At 38.8% G+C, this 19,649-nt stretch overlaps 1 protein-coding gene across 1 annotated transcript in view; it reads right to left on the bottom strand.

Moving 5' to 3' along the window:
• Positions 1-14,211: 14,211 nt before the first annotated feature.
• The window catches only part of acap3b (ArfGAP with coiled-coil, ankyrin repeat and PH domains 3b), a 202,674-nt gene continuing 197,236 nt past the window's right edge, over positions 14,212-19,649 (bottom strand). Inside the window, 3 exon segments of the mRNA XM_034166998.1 lie at positions 14,212-15,017; positions 15,020-15,126; positions 18,673-18,783. Coding sequence (XP_034022889.1) covers positions 14,980-15,017; positions 15,020-15,126; positions 18,673-18,783 — 256 coding nt within the window. The 3' untranslated portion in view covers positions 14,212-14,979.

Genomic DNA, 19,649 nt, shown 5'->3' with positions numbered 1-19,649 from the left:
GTGAGGCTCTACAACTTGATTTGACTGTACAACTGACTACATATCACTTACTATTGCAACACAGTAAGCTTAAAGTCTGCACATAGTTAAAAAATATGACTTTTCGTAATTAACATGTTGCAATGACCAAAGTCAGTCATCGGGACCTTGATCAAAAGTGTGCTTTATATTAAACATTTTATCTTTCGAACTGTATTCATGTTAATGTCCATCTTTCAGCCCCACATCTTCACCATGAATGTGTGCATCACTCGCCATTCCAAACAGGGCTTATCTCCCTGTACAACAGTCAGATGAAGTACTGATCAGTAGTTACTGTAGTGTCTTGCAGTGGCTGAACTGTATGCTCCTTCTCCTCAACTTCTCGGGCTGGAGAGACGCGAGGACAGAAAATTTGCGAAAGACATCAGCACAGGAGAGGTGACCTGTAACAGGGAACACTAAGGTCAAAGGGTTTGGGGGTTTTGTGTCATCTGCAGGTGCTGTGAGAGACTACAGTCTGATGGTGCATCAAACAGTAGGAAACAATCTGAGTATTTTTAAAAGTTGTGGTATTGAGAAAATCCAATGTCAAAAACTGCAGTCTCCAATAATGCAACCCCAATCAGGATGATGGATAAAGGGCAGAGAATGCAATAATTGTGTTTTTTTTCTTCTCTCATCTGTGCTTTATGACCCATGAAACAATAAAACTGCTTGTAAAGCACATTCTGACGATTATGCTCATCAGACAAAAAAAAAAAAAAAACTATTTGTGGAAATAAAGCACAAGAAAAAACTGATGCCTCCCATTTAAAGGACCATATTAGTAATTTTTTATATTTAAGTCCAATATGTAGTATATCCAGAATCTAACACAGAAAAGTGGAAGCCAGACACATGTTTTGTTTTTACGTTTATTGTGGGGCACTTTCTAATCCTTTATTTTACAGATCCAGTGCCTTTGTGATGAGAGAGAGTGAGAGAGAGAAAGATAGAAAGAGAGAGAGAGAGAGAGAGAGAGAGAGAGAGAGAGAGAGAGAGATGTAACTGCAAATAACACCTTGAGGTAAGTACAGTTGTATGTAAAAGTTTGGGCACCGCTGATGATTTCCATGATTTTCCTTTATAGATTATTGGTTGTATGGATCCGCAATTTCAGTTAAATACGCGTATATTATATAGCAGACAAACACAGTGATATTTGAGAAGTGAAATGAAGTTTATAGGATTTACAGAAAGTGGGCAATAATTCTTTAAACAAATTTAGGCAGGTGCATAAATTTGGGCACCCCAACAGAAAAAATACATAAACATTTAGTAGATCCTCCTTTTGCAGAAATAACAGCCTCTAAACGCTTCCTATAGCTTCCAATGAGAGTCTGGATTCTGGTTGAAGGTATTTTGGACCATTCTTCTTTACAAAACAGCTCCAGTTCAGTCAGGTTTGTTGGTTTCTGAGCAAAGACAGCCCACTTAAAATCACACCACAGATTTTCAATAATATTCAGGTCTGGGGACCGAGATGGCCATTCCAGAACATTGTACATGTTCCTCTGCATGAATGCCTTAGTAGATTTTGAGCAGTGTTTAGGGTCACTGTCTTGTTGGAGCAGTGTTTAGAGTTGCTGTCTTGTTGAAAGATCCAGACACGGCGCAACTTCAACTTTGTCACTGATTCATGAACATTGTTCTCAAGAATCTCCTAATATTGATTGGAATCCATTTGACCCTCAACTTTAACAAGATTCCCAGTACCTGCACTGGCCTCACAGCCCCACAGCATGATGGAACCACCTCTAAATTTTACTGTAGGGAGCAAGTGTTTTTCTTGGAATGCTGTGTTCTTTTTCTGCCATGCATACCGCCCCTTGTTATGTCCAAATAACCAAATGTGTTTTAGCATACCTCAAGCGACTGTTTGTGGCATGTATGCAGAAAAGGCTTCCTCTGCATTACAGCATCACCTTGTGCAAAGTACACTGTATAGTTGAATGATGCACAGAGACACTATCTGCAGCAAGCTCAGATAAGCCTGTTAGGTCTCTGGAGCAGGTCTGTGGGTTGACTATGACTGTTCTCACCATCCTTTGCTTCAGCTTATCTGAGACTTTTCTTGCCCTGCCACTTCGGGCCTTAACTAGTACTGTGCCTGCGGTCTTCCATTTCCTCACTATGTTCCTCACAGTTGAAAGTGACAGCTGAAATCTCTGAGATAGCTTTTTGTATCCTTCTCCTAAACCATGATGCTGAACAATCTTTGTTTTCAGGTCATTTGAGAGTTGTTTAGAGGCTCCCATGTTGCCACTCATTCGAAGCAGAGAGGAGAAACATTTACAAATGGCCACCTTAAATACCCCTTCTCATGTTTGGATTCACCTGCATAAGGAGGTCAAAGGTGCCAAAATTTATGCACCTCCCTAATTTTGTTTAAATAGTTATTGCACACTTTCTGTAAATACTAGAAGAAACTTCATTTCACTTCTCAAATATCAGTGTGTTTATCTGCTATATGATATATTTAACTTAAATTTGTGATCCAAACAACCAATGATTTATGAAAGAAAACCATGGAAATCATCAGGGGTGCCCAAACTTTTACATACAACTGTATGGGGTAGGCACCTTTTACTCTGCTGCACATACTGTGGTTAGCTCATTCCAATGCACCAAAATATCTACTTGCTAATACTTGACATTGTCAAAGGGGGTAATCCACTATAGCAACTTATTACATTTTTCTAATATTATTTAAATCACCATTCTGTCAAAGTTTGACATGAGTTTTACATACAGGTGCACTGTAATTACAGTGATTACAGCTCCACGGAAACAAACAAGGCAGATTGTGCTCCTGCAAAGTCCCCTGCTGCAAACAAATATACACAGTCATCAATGATCATGCCGGCCGTCAGCAACTACACAGAAACAAGGCTGTTGAGGCTCCTGCAAAGCTCAACCCCCCCCCCCAAGGGGAACACATACGCAGTGATCAAGGATCTATCAAGGATCTAAACTATGCAACATTTTAATGTAATTTTATAGTTTGGGAGTAATTATAATCACTAAATGACTTGTTCCAGGGAAAATGGAGGCTCTGGTCCTGCCCTGCCAAGCATCTCATAAACACGAATTGCTTTACGGCACTACAACACATACACGCCCCCTAACGAGGCACCGGCTCGCTAGCAACTACAAGAGCAAGCTAATGGAGGCTTTATTTGTTACATGTTCACGTTATGGCAGAGCTGGCATAAAAGCAAACTGCTGTCACAGAAAACCAGGAAGAGAAAAAGAGCATGTGACTGAGCAAAGGTTTACACACAAGTCAACCTCGGTCGGGCTATCCCGGAATGGTGAGAGCTGAAACAAAGAATCGTGTAAAACTGATGCAGACCTGACATTCTTGCTGTTGCACTTGGAAAACCTTCATTACACAGTGACAGAGTCCGGTTGTGTGGTCATAAAATTGCAGAGAACACCACAGGACACCGAAGAGCTGCACAGCTGCAGCCAGGACCTTACAAGGCCTGTTAGGTATCCACTCACAAGCCGCCATGATCTCCATGGTCGCCATGATGTATGAAGCTGCACCTGACTACCACAAAAGAGTGGCCAAAGTCGGAGGATGCACAAATACAGCACAGGCCATACACAAACACCTCACAGAGCACCCCATGACCACCCAATGGGTGTGCAATGATCGGGGCTGTATGCTGTGACTTTTATGAAGAAATTTATTTAATAAAGCACACAATGAGTTCCTTGTCAGCTGATGTCCACCAAGTTCATCAGAAAGTTTTGCACGTGTTCAAAACTTTGAGTGAAGATCAGGTGGAGTTATTTGTCTTCCACTTTTCCTGTGGCTAATGGTTCATTCTGGGTTTCTGAAAGCTCCGGTGTCAATTCAGCACAAGTGGACCATCCCTGGTTCTCAAGACCAGGCACCTAAGTGGCTCTACTCTACTCTTTTCTACTCTCCTATTTTAATCTTCCTTTTTAGATATTTAGATATACCTTTGTATACTGGCATAGTTCCACCTTAGAATTGGAATATAATATACAGTAGAGTAGTGTTCAGAATAATAGTAGTGCTATGTGACTAAAAAGATTAATCCAGGTTTTGAGTATATTTCTTATTGTTACATGGGAAACAGTACCAGTAGATTCAGTAGATTCTCACAAATCCAACAAGACCAAGCATTCATGATATGCACACTCTTAAGGCTATGAAATTGGGCTATTAGTAAAAAAAAAAAGTAGAAAAGGGTGTTCACAATAATAGTAGCATCTGCTGTTGACGCTACAAACTCAAAACTATTATGTTCAAACTGCTTTTTTAGCAATCCTGTGAATCACTAAACTAGTATTTAGTTGTATAACCACAGTTTTTCATGATTTCTTCATATCTGCGAGGCATAAATTTTGTTGGTTTGGAACCAAGATTTTGCTCATTTACTAGTGTGCTTGGAGTCATTGTCTTGTTGAAACACCCATTTCAAGGACATGTCCTCTTCAGCATAAGGCAACGTGACCTCCTCAAGTATTTTGACATATCCAAACTGATCCATGATACCTGGTATGCGATATATAGGCCCAACACCATAGTAGGAGAAACATGCCCATATCATGACGCTTGCACCACCATGTTTCACTGTCTTCACTGTGAACCGTGGCTTGAATTCAGAGTTTGGGGGTCGTCTCACAAACTGTCTGCAGCCCTTGAACCCAAAAAGAACTATTGTACTCTCATTAGTCCACAAAATATTCCTCCATTTCTCTTTAGGCCAGTTGATGTGTTCTTTGGCAAATTGTAACCTCTTCTGCACGTCTTTTATTTAACAGAGGGACTTTGCGGGGGATTCTTGCAAATAAATTAGCTTCACACAGGCGTCTTCTAACTGTCACAGCACTTACAGGTAACTGCAGACTGTCTTTGATCATCCTGGAGCTGATCAATGGGTGAGCCTTTGCCATTCTGGTTATTCTTCTATCCATTTTGATGGTTGTTTTCCATTTTCTTCCACGCTTCTCTGTTTTTTTTGTCCATTTAAAGCATTGGAGAGCATTGTAGATGAACAGCCTATATTTTTTTGCAGCTGCGTATAAGTTTTCCCCTCTCCAATCAACTTTTTAATCAAACTACGCTGTTCTTCTGAACAATGTCTTGAATGTCCCATTTTCCTCAGGCTTTCAAAGAGAAAAGCATGTTCAACAGGTGCTGGCTTCATCCTTAAATAGGGGACACCTGATTCACACCTATTTGTTCCACAAAATTGACGAACTCATCGACTGAATGCCACACTACTATTATTGTGAACACCCCCTTTTCTACTTTTTTTTTTTTACTAATAGCCCAATTTCATAGCCTTAAGAGTGTGCATATCATGAGTGCTTGGTCTTGTTGGATTTGTGAGAATCTACTGAATCTACTGGTACCTTGTTTTCCATGTAACAATAAGAAATATACTCAAAACCTGGATTAATCTTCTTAGTCACATAGCACTACTATTATTCTGAACACTACTGTATAAGATATACCAAAAGTGCGTCACGTCAGACAAATAATCTGCACACTGCATGATGACAACAAGTAACAGATTAACTAACTAGAAAGCTCTTACCATAGAAGGCAAACAGAGCTAAATATAAATATTAAATTAATCCTTTTTCCACATTTCTGTACAGTGTGCATTCAGTTTGGATTTGGTGTGGGTGGCTTTTTTCCCCCCACTGCTGTGCACCTGACAGCATCTGGCAGCACCTGCATGAAAACACTTCACGTAGAACGTTTTAGGTTTAAGTTCATTGTGGACTCACCATCGGTTTTGCCCTTTTTTCATGAATAATCCAGAATTTAACTCATACAGCTCTGTGGAGCTCCGGTCAAAAGAAGACAAAGTGAGTTTTCTGAACTGGACAGCAGTCACATGACTTTTTCAGTCCCTGCAGTGTTTTTTGTTTTTAAATCAGCTTTTATTTTTCATGGGTATCAGTTGTTGTCCAGCCATAGAAAGTCCAGTGAAAAGTGTTAATGTTCCAATGTCATTTTTCTGCCGGTTTAGCTGACGCCGCCTGCTTTAATATTTAGCTCACTTTGTCTGCCATCTCTCTCACTCACTCTCATGTGTTGCCTTGGCATTTGATCAAGAGTAAACAGTTTTGACTGAGTTTGACCTTTTAATGTGATCTCACTTATATTCATATTTAACAGTAACCATAGGTGTCTTTCATCAATTCCTAAAAATAGACATTCTAAATGGGTTTTACTTGTCACGATCACTCAAGGTCAAAGTTACATGAACAATAAAAGTTGATCTACTGTATTTCTTAATATTAGTGTTGAATAATAACCATAGAAATATCTTGTACCAATTCCTTGTCCTTCTAAATATCCCATATACATAAGCATGGGCCAGAACTTTCACCTTGGCCAATGACCTTAACTTTTAACCAGTTTTTCTCAAAATCAAATCACTCTGACCTTGGCTGACATTCATTCATTGAAACTGGGTCCAAAGTCTTGTTATTTTGTTCACACAGATACACAAGACCAAAAACAATGCCTCCACATGCATTACCACAACCTACAGATGTAAAAATCCACTACAGTGACATTGTTCACTATGATGGATTACCCACTCAAGACTGTTTCAAGTATCTTCAAGATGATTTTAATGTCCTCAAAGGACAAACTGAAGATAGTGGCACCAAGGGCAGGCATGAAAAAGTACTTATAACTTTTCATTTTCATTTTTAATGGTTTAGAAAATGGTTGTCGGTTACATGAGTTGTCAAGTATTTGTTTTTCAAAATGGGAGTCTGGGTTAGTTTAGAGAATGGAAACTTAAGACCTCAGGAAAAGAGTGGGGAGCATCCTGTCCACTTAATACTGAAGAGCCTGGCATTACAGCTCATAAATTGTCATGTCTTATGCCACGTCAAGCATTATGTGAGCCATACTCACCCATTTTCGTAATGCTGCTAATGTGGTGTATGGTGTGACTTATCCATCTAACTATTGATCTACATTGTAGAGCAGGCAGCTTAGTGGGATATGGAATTCACCTACCACTATGTAGATCTTGGTTCCATTCTCAGTCGTGCTACCTGTGCTCTTGGAGAAGGCTCTTCATTTGCATGTTCCTTGTACTCCTTTTTGTAAAACGGTATTGGCCATGGCTGGGAAAGTATCCTGCAGTGGACTGGCATCCTATCCATGGAAATTGGAGATTCTCATCCGCTTCATGCTACAGAATCTGGGGACTTGCTCTAACATCAGTGGGCCTCAGGGTCTACATAGGACTGCTTCTGTCTATCTATAGCTACCTAAAATAGTTGAAGACATTAGAAACCACTTATCTCAATGATGTGTAAGCTTCACTAACTTCTGAATGTCTAATTTTTCCCAGTCAAACAAAAACAATGACTAACATTTAGGAAAGCTCCAAATGTTTTCCACAAGTGTGGATGAATGGAAGAAAAGATAAAGGGCCAAGACACCCCAAAAGCACCCTAAAGCACACCCACACCATAGCAGAAAGAATCCCAGTATCACACCAATCCCAGAGTAAGACAACCCAGTATGCTGCACTCACTCTATCCCGTACATCTGTGGATTTTACCCTCCTGATGCCCGGACCAACTCCTGTAGTAACAGAAGCAATAATATAGCAGTCAGTTGTTAATCATCTAGTTATACACTGGTCATTTTTCTTCAGTGTAACATGAGGGATTAGACATTTTTGGCAGATGAAGATGTCTGTAATGATGATATAACAATGCTTGTGAGATCACATTCTGTAAATGTTTAACACAGGAGACACTGAATTATTCAAGGCTGCTGCAGATTACAAACTGAGACTGTTTATATGGACAGCAATATTCCGATATGAACCTGTAGAAGACACACATGTAAACAGCATTTTCTGATTACCTTAACCCCTGTAAAGTCATGATCAGCGTAAGCAATAATAAGTTGTAGAGTATTCCAATCTTAGTTGGATTATTGAAGTGCACTGTCGAAAGATATACACCTTAATTAGACTATGATGTCCTATTGGGAGTTCTCACAGGCTTTTGCGACATGTAAGGCATCAGGGACATCCCGAGTCATTAGTTTGGCTATGGGTCTGTAACATAAACAGGAATATGAATGGCATATTCTTTCAAGAAATCATGTAAACACTGAATTGAAATACTGACACATTTAGAAAAAGATCAATAGAATATTGCTGTCCACGGAAACATAGTCATTGTTTGACACTCCTAAATAGATACATGTAAAACAAATATGTTGACATTCATCTGCCACTCTGGGAGTTGGACCTTGTATTGTCATTGCTTTGAATAGGACCAGTACTACCCAAGGTTGGTTACAGAACAAAAGACACACCAAAACCAATAAATAATATTCTCTCAATGTCAAGCAGTAGTTCAGCATTGCAACATATCTGCAAATCTTTTCGCATTTAGATTTTTTTTTTTAGCATTTTTTTTTTCCATTTAGATAATTTATCTTATGCCAACAACTCACAATACCACTGTACAGTTGAGAGAATGTTATTCAAAGGAGATGAAACTGAAAAGAGAGGAACAAGCAGGGTGCAGGGTTAGTTGATCAAGAATTTCTTAATTTTATTATATCCAATGGGTTCCCCCCATTGCTGTCAAAGATGAAGAAGAAGTATTCCAAACATACTGAACATAAGAACTTCTCCAAGAATTGTGTCATACAGTTCTGACCGACAGGTTGTTTTAGAAGAGATTCAAAAAGACAAACGTAAAACAGATCAGACAATCAGGATCTGTGAATGAACGCTGAGAGTCAGGTAGTAGGTATCAAGTTAAAATACACAAGTCTACTTTTTACAACATATTTGCTTTGAACAGCACCTTCACGCCTATGTTAACACGCACAATAGACACAACATTTAATACTTCATTTAGGGCAAAGGCCCTTAAAGGTTTGGTCACAGTAGCTTCACACCATCTTCTTGACCAGTTCTACTTGCCGCATATTGAACTATTGCAGATTATTACCTGGCATATCAAAAATCATTCATTCACATTTTTTGCATGAACTTTTTTTTAATCATGCGAGCACATCAGCAGTGTTTCTAGTACTCTGCCACCAAGCATGGTAACTATGCTCTATCTACTCTGAAGTTCCAATCAAATAAACTGTGATATCATACAATGTCAGATATACAACCCCCGGCAAAAATTATGGAATCACCGGCCTCGGAGGATGTTCATTCAGTTGCTTAATTTTGCAAAAAAAAAAAAAGCAGATCACAGACATGACACAAAACTAAAGTAATTTCAAATGGCAACTTTCTGGCTTTAAGAAACACTATAAGAAATCAGGAAAAAAATTATGGCAGTCAGTAACGGTTACTTTTTTAGACCAAGCAGAGGGAAAAAAATATGGAATCACTCAATTCTGAGGAAAAAATTGTGGAATCTTGAAAAACAAAAGAACGCTCCAACACATCACTAGTATTTTGTTGCACCACCTCTGGCTTTTATAACAGCTTGCAGTCTCTGAGGCATGGACTTAATGAGTGACAAACAGTACTCTTCATCAATCTGGCTCCAACTTTCTCTCATTGCTGTTGCCAGATCAGCTTTGCAGGTTGGAGCCTTGTCATAGACCATTTTCTTCAACTTCCACCAAAGATTTTCAATTGGATTAAGATCCGGACTATTTGCAGGCCATGACATTGACCCTATGTGTCTTTTTGCAAGGATGTTTCACAGTTTTTGCTCTATGGCAAGATGCATTATCATCTTGAAAAATGATTTCATCATCCCCAAACATCCTTTCAATTGATGGGATAAGAAAAGTGTCCAAAATATCAACATAACTTGTGCATTATTGATGATGTAATGACAGCCATCTCCCCAGTGCCTTTACCTGACATGCAGCCCATATCATCAATGACTGTGGAAATTTACATGTTCTCTTCAGGCAGTCATCTTATAAATCTCATTGGGAACGGCACCAAACAAAAGTTCCAGCATCATCACCTTGCCCAATGCAGATTCGAGATTCATCACTGATATGACTTTCATCCAGTCATCCCAGTCCCGATTGCTTTTCCTTAGCCCATTGTAACCTTGTTTTTTTTCTGTTTAGGTGTTAATGATGGCTTCGTTTAGCTCTTCTGTATGTAATCCCATTTCCTTTAGGCGGTTTCTTACAGTTCGGTCACAGACATTGACTCCAGTTTCCTCCCATTCGTTCCTCATTTGTTTTGTTGTGAATTTTCAATTTTTGAGACATACTGCTTTAAGTTTTCTGTCTTGACGCTTTGATGTCCTCCTTGGTCTACCAGTATGTTTGCCTTTAACAACCTTCCCATGTTGTTTGTATTTGGTCCAGAGTTTAGACACAGCTGACTGTGAACAACCAACATCTTTTGCAACATTGCGTGATGATTTACCCTCTTAAGAGTTTGATAATCCTCTCCTTTGTTTCATTTGACATCTCTCATGTTGGAGCCATGATTCATGTCAGTCTACTTGGTGCAACAGCTCTCCAAGGTGTGATCACTCCTTTTTAGATACAGACTAACGAGCAGATCAGATTTGATGTAGGTGTTAATTTTGGGTATGAAAACTTACAGGGTGATTCCATAATTTATTCCTCAGAATTGAGTGAGTCCATATTTTTTTTCCCTCTGCTTGGTCTAAAAAAGTAACCGTTAGTGACTGCCACAATTTTTTTTCTTGATTTCTTAAAGCCAGAAAGTTGCCATTTTGAAATTACTTTAGTTTTGTGTCATGTCTGTGATCTGCTTTTTTTCTACAAAATTAAACAACTGAATGAACATCCTCCGAGGCCGGTGATTCCATAATTTTTGCCAGGGGTTGTATTCCCTTTGGAAAAAAAAAACAAATAAACAAAAAACATCTTTGGCAAAGGAAAATAAAATATTTTACAAAACAAAACAAGTTGCTTGTAAGATTTTTTTTTAGACTGAAATGGTTATGCCATAGATTTGTTCTGTGAACAGAAAAATCTCAGAGGGGCAAGAATAGAAAGGAAAAAAAACTACATTTCAGATACCAGAAGGGTCATGATGGTACATGCTTATTTAATGCATGCAGAGCACAAAGTGATAAAACTATCAAAAGTATTTGGTCATTCTATGAATGATGTAAATAATCCTCTGCCCAAAAGAAAAAAGCCTTTCTGAAAACCATTTAGAATATATTGTAAGCATTGGCAAGGGAGGGAAACCAGATGTAAGTCATCTAACTCAACAAATATTCAAAAAATGTGGCCTACATATACTAAAAAAAGAGAATTGTCGGACCAACTGAATGAAGTGCTTCAACTGGCAGCACTTAAATGAATTATGTTGATCCAAATTAACACTTCATATTTACACTTGAACTTAATTTGGACAAACTTAATTCATTTGAGTGTGATCAACTGAAGTAATTTAATTATGTTTTCTCTTTTAAAGGAGTAGAGATTATATCTAAATTGTGTATTTACAACCAAATGTATACAGTTGTGTTAAGTTTACATACCCTGGCGGAATTTTGGATTTTTTTGGCATGCCAATTTTGCATTTTGCATCACCACTCTTAGCTTCATAGTGGAGCACAGCGGAGGAGGATTGAGGGCAATATACCGTATTATGAACATGGGTATGTAAATGTTTGGTCAGTGTTATCTGGGTAGTTTGTGTTGCCATTATGATTTAAAAAGAGTAAACACAGTTGTTTGACAACAAATGGCTTCACCGAAACCACTAACCATGAGTGAAAAAAATGTTTTTGTGTTATTCAATATTCTCTGAAAAATGACAAAAAAAAAAAAAAATCCAAAATTCCACCAGGGTATGTAAACCTACAAGCACAACTGGATGTATGAAATTAGTTAAACAGATCACAGAAATGCTTGCGGAAATTGCTCGTATCATTTAAGATCAGCTCTTTCAGATTTTTTTTTCCTTCCAATTTGTTCTGAGCAGAATCTGTATTTTTACATTTTTGGTTTTGTGTTCCACCTTAAATTTAGTTTGAAACTAATGGAATACTGGTTAATAATATTCCATGTAAAGCTGGGTGACGTAAAAGCATGTATCTTTCGGATGTTGCAAAAAGTCTATCGATATAGGCAGAATTTTACTTTATATAACACCTAAATAGATCCTTGTCATTTGATTGGTAGTTTGTATGTCGCATGATATGGACCATTCGTACCATTTGTCATTTTGTTCCATTGATGGTGCAATTTTGATTCTATTTAGCATGCAATTTTGGTTCTACACCGTTTTGTGCTCTTGCATGTCACGACCAACTGCGCGCTTACACTAGCGGCGATGGCACGTAGCTTAAAAACAAACATGGCGGGGTTTGTTTAGGTGACAGACTGTGATTGAACAAGCTTATTGAAGGTACTCATTCTTCTAACACAAAAAACAAATCCACTAGACCGTAAGCCATCTGGAGCATTTCAGTATTCACTGGGACGGTCTCTAGCTGAAACTAAATTACAAAAAGGGAGGTTATTGTCTAGGTGGTTAAAGGTTGGGCTTGAGACCAGAGGATCCTTGATTCAAATCCTAGCTTGACTGGAAAATCACTAAGGGCCTTGGGCAAGGTCTTTAATCCGCTAGTTGCTCCCTGTGTGTAGTGAGTACCTTGTACGGCAGCACCCTCACATTGGGGTGAATGTGTGAGAGTTATAAAGTGCTTTGAGCATCTGAAGAGAAGTGCTTTTGGATGAAGAGCTCGTCAAATTTCTGTTGTGATTTTTCACTGGTATGAGGAAAGCAGATGACAGTCTATACATGAAAAAGTCAATGCACAGCATCAGCTACGGACTACATCGTCAGGATTGTTTTTCCAACTATCTTACTGTTTTAGCAAGCTTACTGAGAACATCCTCTTCATCCTAACAACTCTTCATGTCTCCAAACGGCTTATGGCGTAGTAGATTTGTTTTTTTTTTGTGTTAGAAGAATTAGCACCGTCAGTTAGCTCGTTCAAATCGTCGTCCATCAGCAAAACAAACTCTGCCATGTCACTAAAGGCTGCTCCCACTATTGTGTGCATGCACAGTTTAGGTGTGTGGTGGTTGCAGTGTGCAAAAGTACAAAATGGATGGAACTAAATTTGCACAGTAAATGTAGCTTAACACAAATGGGATGAATAATCCATGTCATGTGACATACAAGCACCAATCGAATGGCAAGTATCCACTCAGCCGTTATAATAAAAACAAATAATGAATGTTTTTTCATTTGTGCAATGGAAAGAATATTTTATGAGGTGAAAGATGGAATGTTCTGTTCAACTCGCCAATCTTTCACCTCATGAAATATTTTTTCCATTGCACGAATGAAAAACATTCATTATTTGTATAGTATAGTTTGTCACTAATGCAACAGTTAAGATGCTTGGCATATTGGTTAGTCTAACTGGAGCTAGCTAACATTTCCAACATTATTTCTCATTACATGTTAGCCTATCCAGGTCAAACAATGATGAAGTTGATGTCTAAGACCAACATTTATGAGGTACATAGCACAATATTACCTCCTCTGGTGGAAACAACCTGCTGCTGCTAAATTTCTCTCCGCCAGTCAAGGATGTGCATGACATTCAGAAGAAGAACTTAGCACCAAGTTATTGAAGGCAGAAATAAAATTTAATTTGTAATAAATGAATGAAAAAAAATAAAATAACATTCCTAACCAATTCCCATGATTTCAAATAAACATTTCTGTACCTGGAGCATTAAAAAAATATAAGTTTGTGATTTTCATTTTCCTTTCCTTGAATCAGATCAAAGTCTTTCATAAAATCAGCTGTTATCAGGAAACCCGATCCTAGTCCATCCATGCACAAGTTGTCATGCTCACCAGTAAACACTGAATGACTGCAAGTACTAAAATTTAAAAAAGGAATAGGATGTTGAATTTGAGCTTTTACAGATGAGTTTGGAAAATCTCTCAATAGCTCAATCTCTCAAAAGCAAAGATTACAATTAAAGCAAGGCCATTCTGAAGGGAAAATGAGAGCAAAATCAAAAGATTTGATGCTATCGATTCTCAGTAATGCTTTAAAATTAACATGCAGCTAAAATGGCAATGATTGCACCGGTCCTTTCAACACAAATAAGACAGAAAAACAAAAAAACAACACAAACCAAAACCAAACGAAAAACAAAACATTAACACTGTGTATGGGAAAAGTGCACCTTTTTTGTTTACATGATACATACTATTTTGCTGTCTCTCAGTATTCTTTGACATGCACTCATTCACTCCCCAATCACTAATCCACAAATATCTTACAAAATAGGTAAGATCTGTTCCCCAGAGGCCCTGCAGTAAAGTACAACTGTCACAGTTTTAATTACCCTTCCTGGCTCCTCTGTGTGCACAATAAACAACACTGACCCGCCTACCATAGCTCCTCACTTGTTCTCACATTCAGTAATTGAACAAATACCGTTTTGTCACTCCATGTCACAGCACATAGTTTAAAGATTAGCCACACAACTTCTAAATATGTATATTTACATCTCTGATCAAGAAGAGATGGCTAAATTGGGCGTCGTATAGACAGAAAGTGTAGAGGTTTATGCAGCACAATATTTCTGACGTAACGGTGGGTAACCGACAGTAAACCTACACATCAGGGTTACATCACGGTGTGATAAGTTAGAGGCCAGCATGGGTAGTGCTGAGTCATGGCAAGCAGAAACATGATGGTGGTGATTCAGAAAAACACAGGAGGTGATGGTATTGTAAGCAGAGCTAAAAACATCCATTGCAGATCTCCCCTATGACGTCTCACTCCCCCACTGTGAGCAAGTGGTACGGCCCTCTGTCTTCAGATACCCAAGAAGTTGCCCATAAGCTTAAATCTAAGTACAAACAGACTTGAGATCAGTGTCTAGGGGCAACATCGTTGAGGTGACTGTAGTCAGGAGAATGACAAATGAACAGACCACACGCTACAGAATTACCACTAGCATTCGTCTATGTTAAGACAGATGAATTCCTGGTGCACTTCCTATACTGCTGTTCAGTGGTGCTGCTGCTGTGGTATTGACCTGGTTGACCCAAGGGAGCCTCCGCCTCTCTCATTTCCTCGTTCATCCGCGCTAGACGCAGTCTGGAAGAGAGTGAAGACCAGAGCAAAGAAGTAAGGAAGGAAGGGTGGGTGAAAATGAAATAATGAAATGGATGAGAAGTTGAGATGGAAGACAACAGTGACAGCAGAGATAAGGGATAAAAGAAGGACGTGGAGAAAAAAAAAAGAGTAAATGCAAAAATATGTCAACAGCAGTAAAAGGCACAATACAGAAAATATCTAATCTCATTTTATAATAATATTTCAGCCATATGAATAAATGTGTAGATAAACAGTTAAAGTTATACAACACAGATTTTGATTTTGGTGACAAATTATTGTACAATGCATCACCATACGGCAAAGGTTGTTGTTCAACTGTCACTCTTTAAATTCAGTTAAACTGATTTCTGATTTATTATTATTTTCACATTTTCTGATTTATTCAGGGTCAAAAATCCTAAGAATTTCAAGTTTTCTCCAGCAAAAAAAAAAAAAAAAAAAAAAAAAGTGTTCAGTTGGATCACAGAGAAACTTGGGGTCCCTAAGTAAGTTACGACTAAAGGCTACTCACTGGCCTCAGAAGGAACTGAAACAGAAGAAGGGCCAGTTTCATTGGGATGAAAGGTGAAAACAAATTCCCACACATTTTCAGGAAAAATGTTACGATCATTTAGAAACTTTGGGTCTCTATAGATTAAACCCCAAATCTGCTCTCTATCCTCAGTAGTTTTAAACACATGCACAAAGTTCAGTTGGACCAAACAGTATCTTGGACTCCCTGACTAACTGGAGACCAACCTTTGCTCTCTATATTTAGTGATTATGATGATACAGTAATGGGTGGTTTCACTGGGACCCAAAAAAAAAAAAAAACCCAAACAAACAAACAAAAAAAAAAAAATAATTTCCACTGATATGGAGAAAAAAGTTTAGTAAGATCAAAAGGAAACCTGGAGTCAATGGGTAATTTAAGTCTAAAATGCACTTTTGAGCCTTAGTGAGATCTGAGTGGTGGGTCGGTGCTGTTCTTTTTGATCAATAAGAAAAGTAAAGGTTTAATTTCTGAAGAAGTGTGCCATTTGGGCATGGAGAAATTTCTGTCTTCCAGGCAACATAAAAAAAAGTAAAAAAAAATTACACTAAACAAATCACACTGTATGAGCAGCATTTACTGAGATATGACGCCCACTGAAAAAACACAAACAGGTGGTTTTAAACCCTGTTGGCAAATTAGTTCAGTCAACACATGGGCCATGCGATTTTTTTTTAAATCAATATTTGGACGAAACAATGATCTTCATTAACAATCGATATATTGATTTTTTATATTTATTTATTTATATATATATATTATATATATATATATATATATATATATATATATATATATATATATATATATTAATTATTACTCAATAAAATTAGCCTATAAAGTGTAAGAAAATAGACACCATTAATACATACAGTCCAAGGTTTGCACACACTGTAAACAAAAACTAAACTTAAACTGTAGATCCTTAAAAGGATCATACAGATGTAGCTTTAATTGTAAACTTGCAGGTCTTTTAGATAAAAAACCTATCCAAGAAGGTTTGCTTCTGCCTTCCTTTCAAAATGTTGCAGAAATGTGACGGACAAGTGTCATTAAAAAGTGCTGAAGCACGACCAGTAGACACTTTTTCTGGGTGTTTCTTTTCAGTTATATACGTTCTATGTGACATTTCTTTGCAGAAATAATCCAGTTTTTGTCAGTTAAACGCTTGTTTGCAGGACATAGCCTTCCTTCGCAACAAGTGCAGCAAATTCCGCTGTCTTAACACCTGCACTAGAAGCTGCTGCCCCTCCTCCTTCTCTCCAGTGGCGTCCCGAAGCATGACTCGTAACTAGATTTTCCGCTCGTATTCCAAACAATAATAAGGACCGAGTATTTCAAAAAACCTGTATGTTGATGTATGTCAAGGTTCCACTGTAATTATACGAGGTCTGTTAGAAAAGTATCGGACCTTTTTATTTTTTGCAAAAACCTGATGGATCTGAATCACGTGTGCTTGCATGAGCCAACTTGAACCTTCGTGCGCATGCGTGAATTTTTTCACGCCTGTTGATTGCATCATTTTCTGGTAAGCAGCCTTTGTGTAGTGCTTTCGTCGGATTTTCATTGCAAAAATGGCGGAATGACTGGAGCAGCGCCGCATCGAATTTTGCCAGAAACTGGGCGACAGCCAGGTGGAAACCATTCAGAAGATTCAGACGGCTTTCGGTGACGATCCTATGGGCATCACACAGATTAAGGAGCGGTACAAACGGTTTAAAGACGTCTGCACAACGGTGGAGAGCGAGCCACGCTCCAGTCGGCCATCAACATGCTGAAATGACCAGGTCATTTCCAAAGTGAACGCTGTGGTGATGTGGGACCGTCGTGTGACTATCCGAAAATTGCGGAAGAGGTGGACATCAGCACTTTTTCTGCACATTTCACTGTGACAGAAGATTTGGCCATGAAAAGAGTTGCAGCGAAATTCGTGCTGCTGCTGACGGCGGAGCAAAAGCACCTCCATGTTGAAGTCTCACAGGACATGCTGTGACATGCCCACATCTTCCACAATTTCTCGGATAGTCACATGACTGAAAAGTCACCGAAAGCCGTCTGAATCTTCCGAATGGTTTCCACCTGGCTGTCGCCCAGTTTCTGACAAAATTTGATGCGGCGCTGCTCCAGTCGTTCCATCTTTTTCCTTGCAATGAAAATCCGCCCAGAGCACTACACACGTCCTCACACAAAGGCTGCTTGGCAGCAACTGACGCAATCGACAGGCGTGAAAAAGTTCAACCATGCGCACAAAGGTTCAAGGTTGGCTGATGCAAGCACACGTGATTCAAATCCATCAGGTTTCTGCAAAAAATAAAAAGGTCCGATACTTTTCTAACAGACCTCGTATATGAGAAGTAGAAGACTCAGTGAGGTTTTATTCCATAGTAAATGTTTAAGTGATTATCTGAATGCCTGAGAGATTATTTTGATCACCAAATTTCTTTGCCAACTAACATGACAATCTAAGAGACATTCTACATTAAACCAGAACCCAGTGTGGTCTGCGTTTTGTGTCACAGAAACGTGGAGCTTTCATATGTTAAAATGTCTTTAATTTAAATATAAATAAATTAGATTTTCAAGTTAAAATTTTTAATTTCTTGACTGAGTATATTAATTTATTCAGGCATTTTCTATACCCGCTTATTCCAATCAAGGGTCACTGGGAGTTGGAGCCCATCCCAGAAGTAATGGGTTGTGAGGCAGGGTATCGCAGGGCCAAATATAGAAAAGACAAACACATTTGTACATGTATGCACACCTATGGTCAATTTAAGGATTGCAATCCACCTAACCTGCATGTGTTTGGAAGTGAGAGGAAGCCGGAGCACCCAGATGGAATCCAAGCAAACATGGAGAGAACATGCAAACTCCACACAAAAAGGACTAAGTAATATTTCACACAAACAACACTGGAACCCACTTATTTTAAAATACGTTGTGGACAATCTGGGATCTCCGGTGTATCCTTCAAACATAGATGGATGACTCACAGTGTGACGATGTCTGCGTTGGCGGCCTGGATGGCAATACTTAAGGGGTCGTGACCTTGCTCATCCACCTCTGTCTGTGATGCTCCTCTCTTCAGGAACAGACACACCTGACTGAAGGAGATGGAAGACATGAAATTAGTAGATGACAAATTCACATTATCAACTGAGGAAAGGTAAACGGGGGGGGGGGGGGGGGGTTGTCATTTTTTAAATTTGTATAAAAAGAAAGAAATTTTCAAGATCCTGCTAGACAGCACCTAAGCGCACGCGAGGTGACATCACAACTCTATCCGGTTAGGGAGACGAGGTTTCTTTCACTAACAAGAACTGTCAAAAAACTTTCTCGTGTGTTGGAATTGTGTGGCAATAGGAATCGCCTTCTGAATGCTTGAATAATGACGTCAGTCGCAAAATCAAATAATAGTGAAAACATGTTCGGTGCGGTGTCATAATGTATCACTCAGTCGCTCCGTGAGGCCTCATAATATCAAGCCTGGTTCACATAGCAAGATAATTAGGCCGATATTGAACCCAATCTTCCACTTCCGACAATCTTAAGGATGCCCCGACAATCGTAATGACGCTAAATATAATCTTATCAGATATTTCTGCCGTGTGTGTTGTGTTAAGAAGGGTGTGAGGAGCTAAATGTGACATGTAGCCAATCAGAAAGCGAGGTGTTTGACCTGGGAATATTCGTGTGTGAAATCTGTTTGTGTGTTGTTTTTACCGTGTGGCTGACACCACATACTGTACACCTAAACCTGTCAGATCTATGATTTTTTTTTTTTTTTTTTTATTATCTTCACATGTGTGGTTTCTAATGTTTTGGAAACCTACAGATAATTTTAAAATCCTGCGGTCGAAAACACTGTGATATAACCGGTCGCCAGTAGATGGCAGTGTTTTGACGCTGGTTATATCACACAGCCTGAATCACAATTTCGACTTTTGGAAAAGCAACCTGGGCTTCTTCT

The sequence above is a fragment of the Thalassophryne amazonica genome, chromosome 3 (genome assembly GCF_902500255.1).
Source record: "Thalassophryne amazonica chromosome 3, fThaAma1.1, whole genome shotgun sequence".
Taxonomy (NCBI): Eukaryota; Metazoa; Chordata; class Actinopteri; order Batrachoidiformes; family Batrachoididae; genus Thalassophryne; species Thalassophryne amazonica.
This window is presented reverse-complemented; position numbering and strand designations above follow the sequence as displayed.